This window comes from Copadichromis virginalis, linkage group LG23, assembly GCF_057382275.1.
Source record: "Copadichromis virginalis isolate Kocher_CV1m ecotype Utaka linkage group LG23, C_Virginalis_male_GT1.1, whole genome shotgun sequence".
NCBI classification, from domain to species: domain Eukaryota; kingdom Metazoa; phylum Chordata; class Actinopteri; order Cichliformes; family Cichlidae; genus Copadichromis; species Copadichromis virginalis.
Window position 1 is genome coordinate 47,449,857 of NC_140639.1, and position 24,336 is coordinate 47,474,192.

The following is a 24,336-nucleotide window of genomic DNA, read 5'->3' on the forward strand; positions in this document are numbered from 1 at the left end:
AGCACGTGTATGCGCATGCGCACATATTAGAATCCCTTCCATCGCTTCTAATATGTGCGCATGCGCACATATTAGAACCCTTCCATCGCTTCTCATATGTGCGCATGCGCACATATTAGAATCGCTTCGATCGCTTGTGACGTGATAACTTTGCTTTGATCCTTTCTGATGTCATAACTTTGCTTTGATTCCAAAACCTATAAATAGGAGCGCTCACCTGTTACTTTATGCTTAACGGACGTTGACCTGCAGCAACTAAAACCCTTTTGAGAAGATTTGAGAGCAATTTACGAGAGAAACCAAAACAAGTTCAGTTTTGTTTCTCACCAATTCACAGCGCAAACAGACACATTACATCATGTCAGCCAACCCATCCTTCGGCTCAGATGAGCTTGGAATATCTAAAGGGACCATTTTGGGAGATCACCACATGGTGGAGGCTTTCCTTGGAGAAGGAAGCTTTGGTGTCGTAACGAAATGTCGCGATACAAAAAACAACAAAACTGTTGCTGTTAAAGTCAACAAAAGCGACCCTGAAATTCTGCTCCAGGCAAAACTGGAAATTTTCATCCTGGAGCAGCTACGACGCTTGGATCCAGACAGGTGCAACATTGTGGAATGGAACGGCTATTTCCTCGATGGAGAGCGCATTTGCTTGAATTTTGAACTCCTCGACCAAAGCCTGTCAGACTACATAGGGGACCGGAATAACCAAGGTCTCCCAATGAGAGAAATCAGGCCAATTTTGCATCAGCTCGCAAATGCTCTATTCCACCTGGGTTCTGTGGGAATAGTGCATGCTGACCTCAAACCTGTCAACATCATGGTTGTGAACCGCAGTGAGTCTCAAGTCAGAGTCAAACTTATAGACTTTGGCATCGCATGTAACACCTCTGCAGTGATTCCTGGTGACTGTGTGGGGACAATTGGTTATTGTGCACCTGAGATTATGCTTGGCACTCCATATGATGAAGCAATCGACATGTGGTCTCTGGGGCTGGTAGCTGTGGAGCTTGCTACAGGGGTGCCTCTCTATCCTGGGGAAGACGATTATGATGTTTTAAAATTCATAATTGAAACCCAGGGTCAGCTACCAGATCATCTCCTAGAGTCTGGCTTGTACACTGACAGCTATTTCATCGAGGATAACCACAAGGAACAGCGCTGGACATTTAAGACCCCAGAACAATTTCAATACGAGACAGATTATCGATCCAAGGAAACTCGATCGATAAAACTTAAGTGTCTCGATGACCTCGAAAAACTGCTGAAAGTTAGGCGAGGACCGGAAAATGGCCAAACATTATTTGTAAGGCTAATCAAAGAAATGTTGGCCTTGGATGCAAATCAGCGCATAACACCCTCAGAGGTTCTGAAGCATCCCTTTTTCCACCCTGGCCTCTCAAGGAGAACCCCCTGCACTGACATGAATAGTACAGGGGGAGAACTCCTTGTGCTCTCTCAGCAGCCTTCAAGCTGGAAAAGTCATGGATTGCAAAAATTCAGCTGCAGTTTCCAAAACTCAGTTGAATTTCCTCAAAAAGGAGACATCAACACCTCAGCCAACCCATCTGCCTCTGAAGATGATCTTCAAATAACGGAAGGGACCATTTTAGGAGATCACCACGTGGTAGAGGCCTTCCTTGGAGAAGGAGGCTTTGGTTTAGTAACCAGATGTCGCGATACAAAAAACAACAAAACCGTTGCTATTAAAGTCAACAAGAGCGACCCTGAAATTCTGCTCCAGGCAAAACTGGAAATTTTCATCCTGGAGCAGCTACGACGCTTGGATCCAGACAGGTGCAACATTGTGGAATGGAACGACTATTTCCTCGATGGACAGCGCATTTGCTTGAATTTCGAATTGCTCGACCAAAGCCTGTGGGACTACATTGGGGACCGGAATAACCGAGGTCTCCCAATGAGAGAACTCAGGCCAATTTTGCATCAGCTCGCAAATGCTCTGTTCCACCTGGGTTCTGTGGGAATAGTGCATGCTGACCTCAAACCTGGAAACATCATGGTTGTGAACCGCACTGAGTCTCCCGTCACAGTCAAACTCATAGACTTTGGCCTCTCATGTCCTGCTTCTGCAGTGATTCCTGGTGACCGTGTGGGGACAATTGGTTATTGTGCACCTGAGGTTATGCTTGGCATTCCATACGACGAAGCAATCGACATGTGGTCTCTGGGGCTGGTAGCTGTGGAGCTTGCTACAGGGGTGCCTCTCTATCCTGGGGAAGACGATTATGATGTTTTAAAATTCATAATTGAAACCCAGGGTCAGCTACCAGATCATCTCCTAGAGTCTGGCTTGTACACTGACTGCTACTTCATCGAGGATAACTACAACAAACAGCGCTGGACATTTAAGACCCAAGAACAATTTCAATATGAGACACATTATCGATCAAAGGAAACTCGATATATAAAACTTAAGTGTCTCGATGACCTCGAAAAACTGCTGAAAGTTAGGCGAGGACCGGAAAATGGCCAAACATTATTTGTAAGGCTAATCAAAGAAATGTTGGCCTTGGATGCAAATCAGCGCATAACACCCTCGGAGGTTCTGAAGCATCCCTTTTTCCACCCTGGCCTCTCAAGGAGAACCCCCTGCACTGACATGAATAGTACAGGGGGAGAACTCCTTGTGTTCTCTCAGCAGCAATCATCGTTTGGGTGGCCAGAATTCTAGGGGAGCTAGAAATTCTTGTGGAAAAAAAGCCCAAAACAATAACATCAACAAAAACAACCAATGAATATGGTCTTAAACTTGGGCACAATTTGGCTTGAAATCCATCAACTAATCTCTCAATATTCAAAGCTGAGCAGCAGACAACTTACCATCACATCAGTCCTTCAATCAGACCTACAACAAACGTCTTCAGTCTCTCACCCCAACCGGTCGCAGCAGATGGCCGCCCCGACCTGAGCCTGGTTCTGCCGGAGGTTTCTTCCTGTAAAAAGGGAGTTTTTCCTTCCCACTGTCGCCAAAGTGCTTGCTCATAGGGGGTCATATGATTGTTGGGTTCTCTGTATGTATTATTGTAGGGTCTACCTTACAATAATACATACAGCCTTGAAGTGACTGGTGATGTGATTTGCTGCTGAATCAATTCGGAACTAATTGGAAATCTGGATATTAATTAAATAAACCTGCTTTGAGCATCAATTAATTGTTGTTTGAAATTCTTTATAAATATATAAATATAGTGCCACTCTTCTACTGTTTAAATTGCAACTGTTTAAAACTGACTAATTTATTCATACACTTGAGCATAAACACATGCACAGTAAATGGCCTGTACTTGTACAGCGCTTTACTTAGTCCCCAAGGACCCCAAAGAGCTTTACACTACATTCAGTCATTCACACATTCACACACTGGTGATGGCAGCTACATTGTAGCCACAGCTGCCCTGGGGCGCACTGACAGAGGCGAGGCTGCCGGACACTGGTGCCACCGGGCCCTCTGACCACCACCAGTAGGCAACGGGTGAAGTGTCTTGCCCCGGGACACAACGACCGAGACTGTCGGAGGCGGGGCTCAATCTGGCAACCTTCCAATTACAGGATGAACTGCGAACTCTTGAGCCACGATTGACCTATATACACATATACTTTACAGTACTAGTCAGTGCTTACATACTAGTTCTTTTCCCTACTTTTTCATGCTTACTGGTACAAATGCCTGTTACTAGAGTTAAATGCTATCAATGTATTCTCACAGTTATGGAACTGTACAAATGCATACAAAATAACGCTCACGTAAACATAACTGTGCACTAGTTTGCCCTTATTGCTGCAGTTTGTTTCAAGTTGTTCTCTCTCTCTCTCTCTCTCTCTCACACACACACACACACACACACACACTCACTATGTAACGTTTCAGCAAAAAAATACCGCCCCTCCCCCCCACAGTGACACCACCACCACTAGTCTGCACAGCTGACATAAGGCAGCATGGATCCATCCTTTCATGCTATTTATGCCAAATTCTGACCCGACCATCTGCATGTCAGAGCAGAAATCAAGACTCATCAGACCAGGCAACATTTATCCAATCTTCTCATGTCAAATTTTGAGAACTGTAGCTTCAATTTCCTGTTCTTAGCTGACCAAAACGCTCTTCTGCATTCTTTGGTTGCAACAAATGGTTGTATGAGCTACGGTTGCCTTCCTATCAGACATTTTTCTCTGACCGTTGACATCAATAAGGCAGTTTTTCCAAGAGAACTGCCTTTCACTGGATATTTTCTCTTTTTTGTCACCGAAAAGGGTGTCTGTGTTACTTCTTGTCTTATATATATTGTCTCTGTTTTCCTCTGTCCTTTGTCAGAGTGCCTGTTCACCTACCCCCTGTGTCTCCATATTCCCAGTGTTCAAGGTTTCCAAGTGTTTTCCCAGTTTAGGTTGTCATGGTTGGTTCTGTTTGCTACTCAGCCAGAATAAACAGCTCGCTCTTTTTAAAAGTAGGCTCCAGAATGGATGATGGCATGTTCGCATGTCTTTATGCAACACTGAGTGTGCTGAACTAAAGGTAGGCCTAGTTTCATTTTCATGGTCATTATTATCAAGACAATGATTACGCCTTATTCTGATTATTTCTCCCTTTTGGAGGTGTAACGTTTACATGAGGGGTGTAGGAACATTTCCCCCTAAATATTTTTAGATAAACTTTTGCTAAAGTCACAGTTTTTGTCGTATTGATGATGCAGCTAGAATAAGTGCTTTTAAATAAAAGAATAACCATTCAAAGTGCTCAGTGGTGAAACTGTAACTCTTTCAGAGTTTGACAGCTGGACAAGTGATGCCGTATTTAAAGAAACATGAGATGAGTGCAGCATATTATCTGAACAGAGATCATTCAATGAGCAAGAATAAACACTGAAAGAGAAACACTTCACTGTTGATTATCATATGAAGTCTAATGAAAGCTGTTAATCTGTTAATATCCTGTTAATCTGCAAATACAGAACATGCGACTTTAAAGCATCCAGCAAAGTGATAACTGTCCTCTGCCCACTAAGTAGTGACTCTACAAAAGATTATTTTCAATATCATCTTTATATTATATTTAGTTATTCTCCAGCGCAACAATGTAAGGAGCTCTGTGATTGGTTAGGAAAGGACAGACTGGCCACCTGGATTTTTCTTCACTGCACATTGATCCATAGCTTTGCTCTGTAAAGGCTAACAAAGTGCTTTTGCTTTACAAAGACATTCAGCGTCGGTATTCACTCTTTTAAAATGCCACTGAACACTGGAGTGAAATGGAGCCCTGATCCTCAGAGTTTTATTGTTGCTAACATTTCTTATAGATAGCACAGATAGTGCCCCACTGCAGTAATCACTCATGTCTAGATATTCCTGTCAAAAAGGAGTTTTTCCTCCCCACTGTAACATGGCAAACATAGCAAACGGATAAACCAGCTGAAGCTTCAGACAGCCGTCAGACAGTGAAACACTGCCATCTGCTGGACTCCAATAACAAAGACGCTGCTTTGACGGGTGAGGGAGTTTCAACAAGTCTGCAACGACTCAAGCATCAAACTACAGAACTATTATAGCGGACATGGTGCTCTAATGACTGCTTCATTAACGCAGGTCAGAAAGGATCAAACATATCAATAAATTATAAAACACAAAACGTCTCTTATTGCCCAGGGCTCAGGAAGTGAGTGTGTTCCTTATAGCCTATTAAACCTTAGCAGGTTATTTTGATGTGTTACAGATGAAACAGCTATCCAGTAACATTCAGCTACAAAAATGCTTTTTTATAATTACTTTTTTACAGCTTCGCACTTTTACACAAGTTTTATCATCAGTGTCACAATGGCTGCTGCTAAAATTGAGTACAAGATATTTGTTGGCCTGATTAAAGGTCTTGATGCGTGCTCAATCATCCAGGGAAGTAAATCTCCAAAAGTTGATCCTGTTCTTCTGGACGTAGCGTTTTCAGTCAGAGAAACCAGCCGACTGAAGGAACAATGGGCTGGGAGGTCAGTTCCTTAATCATGATTATGCAAATTCTCATGACCATTGATCAACAACCACTGATCAATGGTCTTGAGTACCATTCACAGAGAGTTGGAGAACGGCTGCAATCACAGCATTGTAAGATGGTGACAGATGTACCCTTAGGCCCCCTCCTTGATTCAGAGAGGGTCTTTCCCTTTTCACGTAAATGGCCTCCTTGACTCCGCCCTCAAACCAGCGTTCATTGCAGTTATTGTTGACAATCACATTGTATCGTGTAACCATCCAGCTCACATATTCAATGTAAATGATTTGTTGAACTCAAGACATGATGAATGTTCCTGCATTAAAACACATCCAGCCTAGTGTTCTCACTCTCCCTAAATGGATCTGTTACATTAGTGATATGTGGGAGTTGTGTTTCAGTCTTTTCCACATGAGGACATTTACATTTAGTTTTTGCTTTACTGATGAGTGGCTGGTTAACCTGCAGTGGTTGAAGTATGTGTCGGTCGTCTGGAAGAGTAGGTGTAGAAGACGTCTTTAATGAATGTAATGCTCTGAAGGTGTCAGCGATTACTGTGAATTCATTATAAAAGTGGATTTCAGTGAATAAAGACAGGCCCTCATGGTGAAGCTCAGGAGTCCATAAAGTGTAACAGGAGAGCTGTGTCATACTTTCAGAGATTTTACATGAGCCAGTCTTTCAAAAAATACATAAATAAATAATTCATTCATTCATCCACAGGAAACACAATGCTCATATCTGAAAGTAAACTCTGATATATATCCCCGACTAGAGTTAGTACTAAATAAAGGCTAAATAAATGACTAAATATATAAAGACACTCTCCAGAAGAAGAAGTTAAAGGGATTTTATTTATTGTACAAGCAATATCTTCATAAGAATTACAAATTCTGCAGACATATTACCTTCTTACTGAACCTGAATAACTCACACACAGACGTGTCTGCTGCTTATCTTTGTTCAAACATGATGTTTTATCTTCTCTTCAAAACACATTACTCATCTTTCTGGCATCGTGTTACATGAAAACACCTGCATTCTACCTGTGTCATTGTACCACAAAGACAATGATTGCAACACTGTGCTTGCAAAATAGAAGAAATAAGACGACCAGCAAATACATCAAAGATGGTAAAAGTGATTCCATCTTTGTGTCTCCTCCCATTGTTTCCCCAGTCTGTCTAGTTCCCATATTCCCAGGACACCGCTGGACAACAAGTGGGTATTCCAAGACTGAGAGACAGCCAGAGTTGGCAAAAGATCAGACATTCTTAAGTAGAAGTAAAAATACTATTGTTCCAGTGAAAGTTAAAGTACTGATTCAACTTCATTACTCAGCTAAAGCAAAAAAGTACAGGCTCGAAGCGCTTACAGAGAAAAGCATACAACAGAATGCTGATGGCGGCAGTAACACACACTTGGAGGAGAGGCTCCAGCCGTCCATTCCAGCCCTATCCCTAACATTAACTCTAACCATAACTTTAACCCTTCAGGTCTTGTTTTACAAAGCGATTCATGATCAGAATAAAAAACACATTTACACATACTGATGATTTGTCACATAGCATCGTTACCTGTTGGGATGAGAACGTGTTGTTTCCAGAGCACCACAAATTGGGGTGTCTGTAGCTCAGGTAGAGCAGGAAACCTACTAATCAGAAAGTTGCTGGTTCAATCCCCGCCTGCTCCAGCCTGCATGCCAAATATCCTTGGGCAAGACGCTAACCCCAAGTTGCTCTCCGATGCATCCATCGGGAGGATGAATGCGTATTAATGTTAGATAGAAAGCACTTACAGAGAAAAAGCATAGAAAAAAGTGAGTGCATGAATGAGGCAAGTTGTAGAGAGTAGAAAGGTTTTATACAAGAACCAGTTCATTTACCGTTATATTTTAGTTTCATTTTCAGTTCTGTACTTTTTACATGTAATATTGATTCATTAGATTGACTACATGTATTAGACCTAACTTGCTGACAGCAAATTTAAACGACCGTAATAATTTATTTTCAGCGTCTGAAATATTTATTTAGTTTGTTTTTTGTTTTCTTTTTGGCTCCTGATATTAGTCAACTACTATTTGTCAATGTTGAACTAATAATGAATCTAAGAACAGCTATTTGTCACGGTTGTCCAGCGTCAACCGTGGGGATGTGAGGAAGGAGGAGCCAGGCACGGAGCTCTGAATGCAAGCAGTGCGTTTATTTACAGTGAATGGAAAATAACAATAAATCCGCAGTGCGTTCCCGACTCCCGTGAAATGTCCTCTTCCCACTGCTAGTGTTCCTTGTCTCCGCTCCTCAGTGTCTGAGCACCCCGTGCTCGCTGCCCTCTCGTCTCCACGCTTCTCCTGGGGAGATAACAAACAGGCAGCCGTAAGACACATACAATGCGGCAGACTATCCGTACTGACTGGCCGAGAGACTAACGTGAAGTCACGCAATGATCCAGCGTCAGAGAGAGCGCCACCGCATTCTTAAGTAGCTCCTCCGACAAGGCTTGATCAGCTGTGTGATGGTCTTCAGGTGTGGCCAACCACCTGGCAGGGCCACACCCACCAGGCCTGAAGGTGCCTGTAAACAGGTGCTCTCAGAAACGCCGGCATCCACACACACACACACACACACACACACACACACACACACACACACACACACACACACACACACACACACACAGATATACCTGCAAGCAGGGAGAAGGAGGGACAGCACACCAAAAACACACATGTCCATAACTGCTGGGTCGTTTAGACTCCTGAGCTGTGCACGAGGGGTCGACCACACACTGGAAGGCCGGGCACTCGTTTTCAACCGTAATATACCTGATGTGCTCAGGTAACCTGTAGCGCCATGAAACCTCTGTCACACCAGGGCGCATAAAAAATGATGCTTTAAGAGACTGATGGGATCGGGCAGCAGGGAAAACATCCACAAAATGCTACTTTCAGTTTTTAAGTAGAGTCATTACATGCTTGTTAAAAGCAAACTCTCATATAGTTTTTAATGTGCTTCTTTCATTACAATGACTAGATAAAGAATGTGGCACTGTCTCTATTTAACACTGGCTACCCCAAAATGTTTCCAAACCTACAACCGTAACTTTCACTGAGAGATTTTTAGATACGGTTATTGAAGCTGTGGGATTAATTTTTTAAGTAACACGAGACGAGAGGCAGCAGCATACACACAGAGCATCAGTGATAGAAAGCTAGGCTAACATAGGGTAGCTACCTGTTCAAGGAGAAACATGTATAGGCCCATCTCAAGTGCCAGTGAACATCTAAATGATTCAGGGAAGACTTTGGAGAAAGTGCTGTGGGGAGATGAAACGAAATTATGTGGCTTTAACTGACCTTTTGAAATAGGAGTGTGATGCAAAAAATAGCATCCCTGCAGTCAAGCAGAGAGATGGAAACATTATGATGTGGGCTACAGGACGACTTAGTCGGGGTTCCAAGCAGTCAGGAAATGTGACATCGTCAGACTGCAGGCCACGGATTGGCTTGTCAGTCGCGGCACTCAATGAGTCATGAGACGGTGTCTTTCACTAAAATCAAAACTGCAGTTTTTTTAAAACCCTGCAACAAGGCAAATAGCTGCACAACACCGTGGTTTCCAAGTGTGACAAAAAGCCACAGATACATCATCGCTGCGACGTCTTCCTTTGTTGTGGCATTCGTGTTGCTCATAAATGACAACATGGACATCGGGCCGCTTTGCTGTAATGACCCCACGCACATTAGGTGGTACTTGATTGTAATGGAAAATGAGTCACAGCAAGCTGATCTGAGTATGTACTAATGGAGAAGTGCTATAAGATCACGGAGTGGTCTAGTCAGTCTCCAGACATCAGTACTGTAGAAAATCTGTGGAGGGAGCTGAAGTTTCAACTTTCCAAGTGGCAGTCAAGAAACTTACAGGATTTAGAGAGTTTCTGTAAGGAGCAGAGGGTTAATGTTTGTGTGTCCTCACTGTAAAGACTGCAGGTTACTGGAGCGTGTCGTGTCATGTTTCCTGTTGCTCTGAGGTGCGTCCAACAAATACACAAATCATTTACCACTAATAATAACACCTCCCCCACTTAAGTGTGTTCAACAGGAAGCTAAAGACTGGTGCTGTTAAAGTGTTCAAAAAACAGCAGGAGCTCGGTGTGAGGCCACAGTGGGCCAAAAAACACAAGATGACCTCCAGCAAGGACAAAATGTATCTGGACGTCTCTGTGAGCATCTGTCTCACTGTGTAAGTGTAGCACAGTGTCTGTGTGTGCATGGCTGGGCAAGAGAAACAGCACAACTGAAAGCCAGCACTCAGACGAGGACCCGGTGCATCGTCTGTCTCATCTCAGCCAGTTTACTTACAAACTCTTTAAGTTTGAATTTTAAAGCCAACAATGTGCACAGGGCAGTGATATTTAAAATGAAGGTAAACTATTCCAATCTCTGCAGCCCCAATTGTGTATCACACACACACTAAGTTCTCCTCCTGCCTTCAGCCCAACCGTTGAGCGCCATGACAAATAGAGCCGCAGAATTTTGCTGCTGTGTAATTAAATTGAGACGTGGGGTCAAAATTCCCACCTAGATTGAGTGAGATGAAATAGAAATCGGCTCTCCTCTAACTGACTTTATAGAAATAATCACATCAGCTGCATTTATAACTGTTATTAAATAACAGCAGCACACGAGAACTAAAGTGTAATCCCAGCACATTTCGCTTCGCTTGCACTGATTCTTTAGAGATGACGACCGTGGTGGGTAATTAAGGGCAAACAATATACAAGTGGCGTGAAAAATGGAGGCTGCATTACCTTTCCAAAGCTTCCTTTCCCGATGGCCCGCAGTATCTGGAAGTGGTCAAAGTTTACTGTGGAGAAAATGAGAAGCAGTTAGTGAGAACGTGTCAGTTTGAGCTGAGCTATAAAACAGGGAACATGACATGTACAGCACTGTGCAAAAGTCTTGAGCCATCCCTCATTTGCTTCCAGGGATCCGGACTTCCCTGTAATCTTTAAAGTGGTATTAAGGAATAGCTCTCCAGGCTTTTTAAAGTGTTTCTGATTTTTAATCCAAGGCTTGTATTTGACCACTTTTTGTCAGACACCTAAGTCACGGAAAGGACCAGAAAACTTAACAAAGAACCAATTTTAAATTGTATCTGTACACATTTACTTGCAGCCTATTGCAAAAAAACAAAAGCCCACATCATTTGTTCTCACTTCTTTAGTTGAAGAATGCAGTTAATAACACCGTTAACACAGACTGACCTGGCAAAACACGAAAAAATAAGGGGGTGGTTCAAGACTTTTGCTCGGTACTGTATGACAAATGCAAATGTGCACTTCACAATGTATCGCTGCACTTCGGCAGTACTGTGAAGATTAAATGTTTTTTCCTTCCCGATGCATGTGAAAGGTTAAGACTTACATCTCCAAATGTACTGGAACTGATTTGAACCAGAGGACTCAGCCACACTGTTACTATGTACTGCATAAACACGTTTACCGATGAAGGTAAAGCAGACGCTGTCCTGACTGTGTGGCTAAATTTTGTGCTGAAAGCATCAAATCAATTGAATATGATTAACTTGCTATGAGAGGTTTTTACTCCAAGTGTGACTTTTTCTGGCTTCATACACCTTTCAGGGTCAAATTCAAGCACTTTGTAAGCACGTTTAATGTCCATTTTCAACATTTTCCAGCACATTACCATAAAAAGGATGCATATTTCACTTCGCATCACCTGAGTAAGACCACGTGAAAGGCCAAATTAATAAGTCTTCTCATCAGATATTGATGCTTCTTTCTTATGTGACACAAAAAACAGGAGGAGACAGATCTTTGCTTGTGTTGTTTTTTAAGTTCATTCATTCAAAACTAACTGTAAGACGCTTAACTACATTGCAGTCTGTGTTATTGTTGTAGACCTAATTATCACCTTTAAAGTGTTTGTGCTAATAACATCATGTAGAGTAAGACAGGCATAGAGAACAGCACTGACTGGGAGAGGCTTTGAACACATGACATACTCAGATCAATTCAACACTTTAGACTTTAAAAATGCACAAGCGTCTTTCAAAAACCCATTTATTTAATCTATCATCATTGATATTATTATGTACAGTTAGAATGTACTGTTCATCTCCCTTAAATAAACAGGCAGCCTTAAAGTGTGAAATAGTCACTTGTCTACTGTCTCAGTGGCTGATAGTGCCCCACAGGCCTCAATGTCAGCTCGAAGCCATTATGTTTCAATTGTTTAATGATAAACAGATTTTGAATGAAAGCCAGGAAACTTCGCTAGCACAAAAAGTGCCTATTCTTTCTTCCCATATGGTTCAGTCATATTACCGTCATTTCCCCCTAAGCTGTTCCCAAAGACACCAGGTTAATACTTGAAAAGGCTGCAGCGATACACAAAAATATCATCAATATTCTGTTTACTTGGTGACAACGTCGCTTTTAGCCTTCAATCAGAAAGCCTGACGTTGGCTAGTTAAGCATCGGGCTAACGTTTAACGCTTTCACTTGAGGGAAGTAACTCGTATTACTGCTACTGCTGTGTAATCTTGGTTCAATTCACAGCATATTCTACAAGTTACCCTGCAATAACTAACTGTTAGAATAGCGCCACCGTATTGTATCGCACTGAGTGCACTTCAATCCTTTATCCCGCGAGTTTGCTAGCTAGCAAAATAATAATACCAATTTTAAACAAATAACATGTGTAACGTACACACTCGAGAAAATTATTTACTAGTACTTACGCAAACTCCCCCGTTGTGAAAACGTACAAATCCTTCTTGTATTTTTCGTTTTCCAGCAAACACTCATTAAAACGGCCTCCAGGCACATTAGCGCACTCACCCCCGACTGATCAGGGAGGGGGTGGGGGGTCACACATTGAAACAGACTAACGTGCAGAGGTACAGCCCAGGCAGAGAAATGTTGCTTTTAGACTTTGCGACTCGTTTTATTTCTCTATCTGATAAGAAAACTATTCAATCAGATAGTTCTTTGTGGTGAATGAAATACGGTTACAGTTTCAAGAAGTTTTAAGCACCAAATCCGAAATCCAAGCACTGCAATATTAAAATCCAATTCAATTTCTTGTTTGCTCCGAAATCTACGACATGACTATATACAGAAAAGCTTGACATGGTATGCAAAAAAAAATTCCGAAGACAATACAAATACAAATACATGAACAAAAAATGTTTTAACTGTCAGTTATGTCATTTTAAAATTTTCCAAAACTAACATTTTCTTTGATTGACTGATATTAAATTGATTAGGGTCAAGTTTAGTGTGAACAATATTACACAAACAAGCACGTGTGTGCGCATGCGCACATATTAGAATCCCTTCGATCGCTTCTCATATGTGCGCATGCACACATATTAGAATCGCTTCGATCGCTTCTCATATGTGCGCATGCGCACATATTAGAATCGCTTCGATCGCTTGTGACGTGATAACTTTGCTTTGATCCTTTCTGACGTCATAACTTTGCTTTGATCCAAAACCTATAAATAGGAGCGCTCACCTGTTACTTTATGCTTAACGGACGTTGACCTGCAGCAACTAAAACCCTTTTGAGAAGCTTTGAGAGCAATTTACGAGAGAAACCAAAACAAGTTCAGTTTTGTTTCTCACCAATTCACAGCGCAAACAGACACATTACACCATGTCAGCCAACCCATCCTTCGGCTCAGATGAGCTTGGAATATCTAAAGGGACCATTTTGGGAGATCACCACATGGTGGAGGCTTTCCTTGGAGAAGGAAGCTTTGGTGTTGTAACCAGATGTCGCGATACAAAAAACAACAAAACTGTTGCTGTTAAAGTCAACAAGAGCGACCCTGAAATTCTGCTCCAGGCAAAACTGGAAATTTTCATCCTGGAGCAGCTACGACGCTTGGATCCAGACAGGTGCAACATCGTCGAATGGAACGGCTATTTCCTCGATGGAGAGCGCATTTGCCTGAATTTTGAACTCCTCGACCAAAGCCTGTCAGACTACATAGGGGACCGGAATAACCGAGGTCTCCCAATGAGAGAAATCAGGCCAATTTTGAATCAGCTCGCAAATGCTCTATTCCACCTGGGTTCTGTGGGAATAGTGCATGCTGACCTCAAACCTGTCAACATCATGGTTGTGAACCGCAGTGAGTCTCAAGTCAGAGTCAAACTTATAGACTTTGGCATCGCATGTAACACCTCTGCAGTGATTCCTGGTGACTGTGTGGGGACAATTGGTTATTGTGCACCTGAGATTATGCTTGGCACTCCATATGATGAAGCAATTGACATGTGGTCTCTAGGGCTGGTAGCTGTGGAGCTTGCTACAGGGGTGCCTCTCTATCCTGGGGAAGACGATTATGACGTTTTGAAATTCATAATTGAAACCCAGGGTCAGCTACCAGATCATCTCCTAGAGTCTGGCTTGTACACTGACAGCTATTTCATCGAGGATAACCACAAGGAACAGCGCTGGACATTTAAGACCCCAGAACAATTTCAATACGAGACACATTATCGATCCAAGGAAACTCGATCGATAAAACTTAAGTGTCTCGATGATCTCGAACAACTGCTGAAAGTTAGGCGAGGACCGGAAAATGGCCAAACATTATTTGTAAGGCTAATCAAAGAAATGTTGGCCTTGGATGCAAATCAGCGCATAACACCCTCGGAGGTTCTGAAGCATCCCTTTTTCAACCCTGGCCTCTCAAGGAGAACCCCCTGCACTGACATGAATAGTACAGGGGGAGAACTCCTTGTGCTCTCTCAGCAGCCTTCAAGCTGGAAAAGTCATGGATTGCAAAAATTCAGCTGCAGTTTCCAAAACTCAGTTGAATTTCCTCAAAAAGGAGACATCAACACCTCAGCCAACCCATCTGCCTCTGAAGATGATCTTCAAATAACGGAAGGGACCATTTTAGGAGATCACCACGTGGTAGAGGCTTTCCTTGGAGAAGGAGGCTTTGGTTTGGTAACCAGATGTCGCGATACAAAAAACAACAAAACCGTTGCTATTAAAGTCAACAAGAGCGACCCTGAAATTCTGCTCCAGGCAAAACTGGAAATTTTCATCCTGGAGCAGCTACGACGCTTGGATCCAGACAGGTGCAACATTGTGGAATGGAACGACTATTTCCTCGATGGACAGCGCATTTGCCTGAATTTCGAATTGCTTGACCAAAGCCTGTGGGACTACATTGGGGACCGGAATAACCGAGGTCTCCCAATGAGAGAACTCAGGCCAATTTTGCATCAGCTTGCAAATGCTCTGTTCCACCTGGGTTCTGTGGGAATAGTGCATGCTGACCTCAAACCTGGAAACATCATGGTGCTGAACCACAGTGAGTCTCCCGTCAAAGTCAAACTCATAGACTTTGGCCTCGCATGTCCTGCTTCTGCAGTGATTCCTGGTGACCGTGTGGGGACAATTGGTTATTGTGCACCTGAGGTTATGCTTGGCATTCCATACGACGAAGCAATCGACATGTGGTCTCTGGGGCTGGTAGCTGTGGAGCTTGCTACAGGGGTGCCTCTCTATCCTGGGGAAGACGATTATGATGTTTTAAAATTCATAATTGAAACCCAGGGTCAGCTACCAGATCATCTCCTAGAGTCTGGCTTGTACACTGACTGCTACTTCATCGAGGATAACTACAACAAACAGCGCTGGACATTTAAGACCCAAGAACAATTTCAATACGAGACACATTATCGATCCAAGGAAACTCGATATATAAAACTTAAGTGTCTCGATGACCTCGAAAAAATGCTGAAAGTTAGGCGAGGACCGGAAAATGGCCAAACATTATTTGTAAGGCTAATCAAAGAAATGTTGGCCTTGGATGCAAATCTGCGCATAACACCCTCGGAGGTTCTGAAGCATCCCTTTTTCCACCCTGGCCTCTCAAGGAGAACCCCCTGCACTGACATGAATAGTACAGGGGGACAAAACCTTGTGTTCTCTCAGCAGCAATCATCGTTTGGGTGGCCAGAATTCTAGGGGAGCTAGAAATTCTTGTGGAAAAAAAGCCCAAAACAATAACATCAACAAAAACAACCAATGAATGTGGTCTTAAACTTGGGCACAATTTGGCTTGAAATCCATCAACTAATCTCTCAATATTCAAAGCGGAGCAGCAGACAACTTACCATCACATCAGTCCTTCAATCAGACCTACAACAAACGTCTTCAGTCTCTCACCCCAACCGGTCGCAGCAGATGGCCGCCCCGACCTGAGCCTGGTTCTGCCGGAGGTTTCTTCCTGTAAAAAGGGAGTTTTTCCTTCCCACTGTCGCCAAAGTGCTTGCTCATAGGGGGTCATATGATTGTTGGGTTCTCTGTATGTATTATTGTAGGGTCTACCTTACAATAATACATACAGCCTTGAAGTGACTGGTGATGTGATTTGCTGCTGAATGAATTCGGAACTAATTGGAAATCTGGATATTAATTAAATAAACCTGCTTTGACCATCAATTAATTGTTGTTTGAAATTCTTTATAAATATATAAATATAGTGCCACTCTTCTACTGTTTAAATTGCAACTGTTTAAAACTGACTAATTTATTCATACACTTGAGCATAAACACATGCACAGTAAATGGCCTGTACTTGTACAGCGCTTTACTTAGTACCCAAGGACCCCAAAGAGCTTTACACTACATTCAGTCATTCACACATTCACACACTGGTGATGGCAGCTACATTGTAGCCACAGCTGCCCTGGGGCGCACTGACAGAGGCGAGGCTGCCGGACACTGGCGCCACCGGGCCCTCTGACCACCACCAGTAGGCAACGGGTGAAGTGTCTTGCCCCGGGACACAACGACCGAGACTGTCGGAGGCGGGGCTCAATCTGGCAACCTTCCAATTACAGGATGAACTGCGAACTCTTGAGCCACGATTGACCTATATACACATATACTTTACAGTACTAGTCAGTGCTTACATACTAGTTCTTTTCCCTACTTTTTCATGCTTACTGGTACAAATGCCTGTTACTAGAGTTAAATGCTATCAATGTATTCTCACAGTTATGGAACTGTACAAATGCATACAAAATAACGCTCACGTAAACATAACTGTGCACTAGTTTGCCCTTATTGCTGCAGTTTGTTTCAAGTTGTTCTCTCTCTCTCTCTCTCTCTCTCTCTCTCACACACACACACACACACACACACACACTCACTATGTAACGTTTCAGCAAAAAAAATACCGCCCCTCCCCCCCACAGTGACACCACCACCACTAGTCTGCACAGCTGACATAAGGCAGCATGGATCCATCCTTTCGTGCTATTTATGCCAAATTCTGACCCGACCATCTGCATGTCAGAGCAGAAATCAAGACTCATCAGACCAGGCAACATTTATCCAATCTTCTCATGTCAAATTTTGAGAACTGTAGCTTCAATTTCCTGTTCTTAGCTGACCAAAACGCTCTTCTGCATTCTTTGGTTGCAACAAATGGTTGTATGAGCTACGGTTGCCTTCCTATCAGACATTTTTCTCTGACCGTTGACATCAATAAGGCAGTTTTTCCAAGAGAACTGCCTTTCACTGGATATTTTCTCTTTTTTGTCACCGAAAAGGGTGTCTGTGTTACTTCTTGTCTTATATATATTGTCTCTGTTTTCCTCTGTCCTTTGTCAGAGTGCCTGTTCACCTACCCCCTGTGTCTCCATATTCCCAGTGTTCAAGGTTTCCGAGTGTTTTCCCAGTTTAGGTTGTCATGGTTGGTTCTGTTTGCTACTCAGCCAGAATAAACAGCTCGCTCTTTTTAAAAGTAGGCTCCAGAATGGATGATGGCATGTTCGCATGTCTTTATGCAACACTGAGTGTGCTGAACTAAAGGTAGGCCTAGTTTCATTTTCATGGTCATTATTATCAAGACAATGATTACGCCTTATTCTGATTATTTCTCCCTTTTGGAGGTGTAACGTTTACATGAGGGGTGTAGGAACATTTCCCCCTAAATATTTTTAGATAAACTTTTGCTAAAGTCACAGTTTTTGTCGTATTGATGATGCAGCTAGAATAAGTGCTTTTAAATAAAAGAATAACCATTCAAAGTGCTCAGTGGTGAAACTGTAACTCTTTCAGAGTTTGACAGCTGGACAAGTGATGCCGTATTTAAAGAAACATGAGATGAGTGCAGCATATTATCTGAACAGAGATCATTCAATGAGCAAGAATAAACACTGAAAGAGAAACACTTCACTGTTGATTATCATATGAAGTCTAATGAAAGCTGTTAATCTGTTAATATCCTGTTAATCTGCAAATACAGAACATGCGACTTTAAAGCATCCAGCAAAGTGATAACTGTCCTCTGCCCACTAAGTAGTGACTCTACAAAAGATTATTTTCAATATCATCTTTATATTATATTTAGTTATTCTCCAGCGCAACAATGTAAGGAGCTCTGTGATTGGTTAGGAAAGGACAGACTGGCCACCTGGATTTTTCTTCACTGCACATTGATCCATAGCTTTGCTCTGTAAAGGCTAACAAAGTGCTTTTGCTTTACAAAGACATTCAGCGTCGGTATTCACTCTTTTAAAATGCCACTGAACACTGGAGTGAAATGGAGCCCTGATCCTCAGAGTTTTATTGTTGCTAACATTTCTTATAGATAGCACAGATAGTGCCCCACTGCAGTAATCACTCATGTCTAGATATTCCTGTTAAAACGGAGTTTTTCCTCCCCACTGTTGCATAGCAAACCTAGCAAACACAAACTATTGTATAAAACGATCTAATTTAAACGAACAATCATATTGAAGCTTCAGACAGCCGTCATATGACAGTGAAACACTGCCATCTGCTGGACTCGAATAACAAAGACGCTGCTTTGACGGGTGAGGGAGTTTCAACAAGTCTGCAACGACTCAAGCATCAAACTACAGAACTATTGTAGCGGACATGGTGCTCTAATGACTGCTTCATTAACGCAGGTCAGAAAGGATCAAACATATCAATAAATTGTGAAATACAAAAAATTACTGTTTCACTGCACACACAAACCTTCTCTTATTAGCACAACACTGCCCAGGCCTCAGAGTGTATTCCATATAGACTATTAAACCTTAGCATGTTATTTTAATGTCTTACAGGTAAAACAGCCAAAAAGTAAAGTTAACTGTAATTTAAAATATTCAGCTGCAAAAATGCTTTTAGCAAATAATTTTTTATGACTGCTGCTAAAATTCAATACTAGATTTTTGCTGGTCTGATTAAAAGGTTAAATGTAGAAGTTTTGGGATAATATATTAATACTTCCAAAACAATAAAGTTGTTGTAGAGAATCTATGTTCATTATTGTTGCTCATCATGGAAAGACAAAGACATTACACCCTCCTACTCTCTGCACACAGTGGTCTGAGGGATCTTCCAGGATCGGGGATTTTATTTATTTTGTTCTTTTTCGGTCTTACTGGTTAGTAGGTGGTGATTTTCTACCTGTTGATCTCACATTTGGAACATGATTTGCTCTGGAGCAGATTAGGTTCAAAGCATGAGTTGACCTGGCATTATGTCTTGGATTACAAAAAAATCCCACATTAAATCTTGAAGTTAACCGGATAAGACAGCGTTGTGTTTCACAGTAAAGGCCTCAGAGAGTTGTTGCTAACCAAATTCCATCTTGTATGGCCACTCAGCATCTTATGATGTTTTGTAACCTGCCACTACAAAGAAGCAGTGAAACAGTTTCTGTTTTAGCGCACATACACTGTGTGCTGAACAGTATAAGGGCAATAAAGTGATGGTACAGAAATCTGCATCTGGTCAGAAGGAAAAGCACGCACACTTGGAAGACTTGGCCAGATTTTTATAAAATTATTGGCTGACAGTGGACAGATGAAAGGATGTGGATGGTCACACCCTCGTGCAGTAAAGACGGCGTTCGGTTCATTGAATACACAAAACCAAACACACAAAAGACACAATAAGACAGCTGATCAGTTTGCTTCACTGACTCATCTTTTTTTTTTTTTTTTTGCCTGTCCCGTTTGGATCTTTAGCCATCAGAATTGTTGTCTGAAGGCCAAGAAAGATGCCAAGCGGCTTTACTTTACCAATTGGATCATCACGGTCTTGCGTTTGGGCCATTTGATTGACCTTTATTATAATTATATATTTATTTGATTTGATTTTTGGTTGTTACAGATGGGACAGACATGACTGGGGGATAGGACAGGGAGAAAGAATGAAAGAAAGAGAGGGGGAGAAAAAAAATAGAGGGGAGAAGAGACGGTGAGAAAGGGGGGAAGAAAAAAAGAAAAACAAACAAAACACCTGGATCACCTGTATGGAGATAAGAAAAAACAGAAGAGAAAACAAACAAGAAAGAGCAACATAATAAATATAGCACCATCACAATAAAACAGCTAACAGTAGATAACAGTAGATACCAAATATTAGATGTTATGTTACAGCACGCAAGATCGACAGCGCACAATGTACTTTCAGGCAGCAGCCAAGAAAGGTGTAGTTTGTGTCTGTGCTGGCTTTCAGTTGTGCTGTTTCTCTTGCCCAGCCATGCACACACAGACACTGTGCTACACTTACACAGTGAGACAGATGCTCACAGAGACGTCCAGATACATTTTGTCCTTGCTGGAGGTCATCTTGTGTGTGTTTTTTGGCCCACTGTGGCCTCACACCGAGCTCCTGCTGTTTTTTGAACACTTTAACAGCTAACAACTTTTAGCTTCCTGTTGAACACACTTAAGTGGTCACTCACTTCCTGTGCCCTGGGCAATAAGAGACGTTTTGTGTTTTATAATTTATTGATACGTTTGATCCTTTCTGACCTGCGTTAATGAAGCAGTCATTAGAGCACCATGTCCGCTATAATAGTTCTGTAGTTTGTAGAGGTGGGAATCACCATACACCCCACGATACGATATTATCACAATACTTAACTCACGATACGATATTATTGCGATTTTTTTTTAATATATTTTTGCAATATTATGGGTATTGCAATACAATATTTTGTGATTTATCACATATTTTTTCTACTGCAGATTTTGTCCATAAAGGTAAACTTTATCATTATTCATTTTATTTTAATAATAAAGTCTCACACTCAGTCTTTCTCTCATGTCAGTCAGTTTTATTGCTGACAAAGTGAACGGTTTGTATAACAGTCTAGTAACCAACTTAACTGAACGTAACTATCTGGTACAATTATAGCTTATAATAAAATATAATTTTACATTAAATAAAAAAGTTTTAAATTTAAATAAAATAAAACATTTCTTAAATTAAAATAAGTAAACTGTCCTGTTTGTTGCTGCCCTAAAAAGTTAAACACATTTGGACAGTGAAGCAATGTCAGCATTCTTGCTCAGAAAAAGGAGCTGATCAACATGCTCTGAAGTCAGAGTGCTCCGTTTTGCTGTGACGATGTCTCCAGCGGTTGAGAAGACTCTTTCAGCCGAGACACTAGTACCTGGGATACAAAGATATCTTTTTGCCAGCGTGGCCAGGAAAGGATAGACTTCCTCATGGGATTTCCACCAGCTTAGTGGGTCTTCTGTGAGTGCCAGTGATGTGACCTCCTGGTATCTTTTCACCTCCTCCTCAGCTGTGGCAGATAATGATTTTGGTGGGGCTCCAACATCACCATAAGTCTGACCAAGCAAGTCTGTTAACCCACGAGACTTCCTCATCTTGGCTGGTATGAGAGGGGGTCTGGGATTTTGTTCAGTCTCGTCGGGTTTCTCATGATGTTCATGGGCTTCTGGCTCACAGATGGGCTGCTGCCTCTTTTCTTCCTGTAGAAAACCCACACACATACAGAGAGAGGGAGAAAATAAATATTTCATATCTTTTAGTATGCAGTAATATGTTAGCAAATTATAATTAATGTATTTAATTGTTAAATAGAATATTACCAATATGACAAAAATATCACCGATCTACTAATATTGTAAGTTATTTAAATTATAACACCAGAATGTTTGCTTACCTGAAGGGTTATAGCCTCAGCAACCACTCTGGCATAGGTTTCCCGTCTTTCCTCCAGTGACAGGAATGGCAGGGTTTTAAAGCGTGGGTCGAGAGCTGATGCTGTGTAGAGGGTGTTCCTCTCGACTGTGCTGGCATATCTCTTCTTAAGATCTTGACTGATACTTTGCTTGATGTTTCTGACCAGTGCTGTGTCACCAATGTTGTCTTGGGTGTCGTGCAACAGCTGTGCTAGCAGCGGTGCTACGAGAGACAGAGTAGGATTCTTTTCCTCAGACATCACAGTAGTCGCGACTTGCATTGACTTCAAGGCCCGGACAATTTCTTCAGTGTTCCCAATATCCGTCTCATTTAGAGTAAAGATATGTGCTACTCTTTCTGACTTCGGGAGACAGCAGCGCTGCACAAATTGCAGGTTGTTGTTCAAGGAAACGCTGGAGCATGTCATAAGCACTGTTCCATCTCGTGCAGACGTCGGTCTTGAGCTTGTGAGTCGGGAGCTGTAACATTTTCTGTTTTTGCTCCAGAGTGTGGTTTGCCACTGTGCTTCTATTGAAAAACCCAGTTATGCGCCGCACTCTCCCCAAGACCCTGGCTACTGCAGGCAGGTTTAAGGCTCGTTGTGATGCCAGATTGAGCGTATGGGCGAAACACTTCACATGCAGGTATCCCGCTAGCTGAGTGGCAATTGTCATATTAGAAGCATTGTCGGTGACAACCACAAGATTTTTGTCGGCAATCCCCCATTCCTGTGCTGCATTTTGCAGGAGATTTGCAATGTTCGCTCCGGTGTGACTTTCATGTAATGTTCGAGTTTGGAGAACGTAAGACAGCAGTTGCCAGTCCGCTGTGAGATAATGAGCTGTTATAGTCACATATGAATCCACAGCCCGCGAGGTCCATGCGTCGCAAGTTAATGCAACCCTTTCTGCTGTGCTCAAACTTTCCTCAACTTTACGCTTCACATCTATGTAGAGATTGGGTACGGCTGTGTCGGCGAAAAAACGTCGTGATGGTATCACATACCTGGGTTCCAGCGTCTTGATCATGTAAGAAAAGCCCTCGTTTTCCACAATGTTGTAAGGACGCAGGTCTTTGCAGATGAAGTACGTGATAGATTGTGTTATTTTCTTAGCTCGCTCTGAATTGGGAGATAGCTTTGCTAAGCTAAGAGCGTCCAGCGTTGGTTGATTTTTCAGTGGAGCTGATTCAGAGCTAGCTTTCCCGTCCGCGGTTAATGCTATATTTGGATGGTGCCGTGTAAGATGGGCCCTCATGTTCGTAGTATTCCCAGAGTACTTTATTTTCATACGACACACCTTGCAAATCCCGTGTGTCATATCCATCTCATTTGTTCCATCCTTGTTAAAAAATCCAAAGTACATCCAGACGTTTGATTTAAACGCAGATGGCGCTTTTCTGATCTCTTTTTCTTCCTCCATCTTTGTTTGATCAATTTTCCCATGTGCTGACCTAACCTCTGCTGACCTCACTAGAGAAAAAGCTCAACCGCACCATCTGGTGGATTGGAAGTTTTTGGAACAAAATATCGATGTCTGCTGTCCCTGTATCGATACATTATTGGCAAACAAAATATCGCGATACTACGCAGTATCGATTTTTCCCCCCACCCCTAGTAGTTTGATGCTTGAGTCGTTGCAGACTTGTTGAAACTCCCTCACCCGTCAAAGCAGCGTCTTTGTTATTGGAGTCCAGCAGATGGCAGTGTTTCACTGTCTGACGGCTGTCTGAAGCTTCAGCTGGATTATTCGTTTGCTATGTTTGCCATGTTACAGTGGGGAGGAAAAACTCCCTTTTAACAGGAATATCTAGACATGAGTGATTACTGCAGTGGGGCACTATCTGTGCTATCTATAAGAAATGTTAGCAACAATAAAACTCTGAGGATCAGGGCTCCATTTCACTCCAGTGTTCAGTGGCATTTTAAAAGAGTGAATACCGACGCTGAATGTCTTTGTAAAGCAAAAGCACTTTGTTAGCCTTTACAGAGCAAAGCTATGGATCAATGTGCAGTGAAGAAAAATCCAGGTGGCCAGTCTGTCCTTTCCTAACCAATCACAGAGCTCCTTACATTGCACCATGTGGCTAATTTGCATTTTACTGATATTGCTGGGCTGCTGTCAATCATTTTGTCTTTATATTACAACAGAGCATTGACCTTTAACCTGTTTAATTCATACTGAGTATTTAAAAAAAATGTATTGTCATAATAAATTCTGCCTCACTGAAACACCATTTTGCATTAGCCTCTATCACCTGACTTGTCACTGATGATATCACTGAGCAGGCGAGCGGTAGCGGCGGGGGGGGG

The 24,336-nt window shown here is 42.2% G+C and overlaps 2 protein-coding genes and 1 long non-coding RNA gene across 3 annotated transcripts; 1 reads left to right on the plus strand and 2 right to left on the minus strand.

Moving 5' to 3' along the window:
- The first annotated feature begins 216 nt into the window (after positions 1-216).
- Positions 217-16,502, plus strand: LOC146681885 (uncharacterized). The gene is made up of 3 exons (XM_085448801.1): positions 217-2,673; positions 10,105-10,225; positions 13,614-16,502. The coding sequence occupies exons 1-3, from the start codon at positions 359-361 to the stop codon at positions 16,023-16,025; spliced, it is 4,848 nt and encodes a 1,615-aa protein (XP_085304927.1). The 5' UTR covers positions 217-358; the 3' UTR covers positions 16,026-16,502.
- Positions 8,186-13,362, minus strand: LOC146681886 (uncharacterized). The gene is made up of 2 exons (XR_014917845.1): positions 12,769-13,362; positions 8,186-10,869 (listed from the first exon to the last, which is right to left on the minus strand). It is a non-coding gene; the product is annotated as an uncharacterized LOC146681886 (long non-coding RNA).
- Positions 16,503-22,351: 5,849 nt separating the features above from the next.
- Positions 22,352-23,281, minus strand: LOC146681887 (E3 SUMO-protein ligase ZBED1-like). The gene has a single exon (XM_085448802.1). The coding sequence runs from the start codon at positions 23,279-23,281 to the stop codon at positions 22,352-22,354; it is 930 nt and encodes a 309-aa protein (XP_085304928.1).
- Between the last annotated feature and the right edge of the window lie 1,055 nt (positions 23,282-24,336).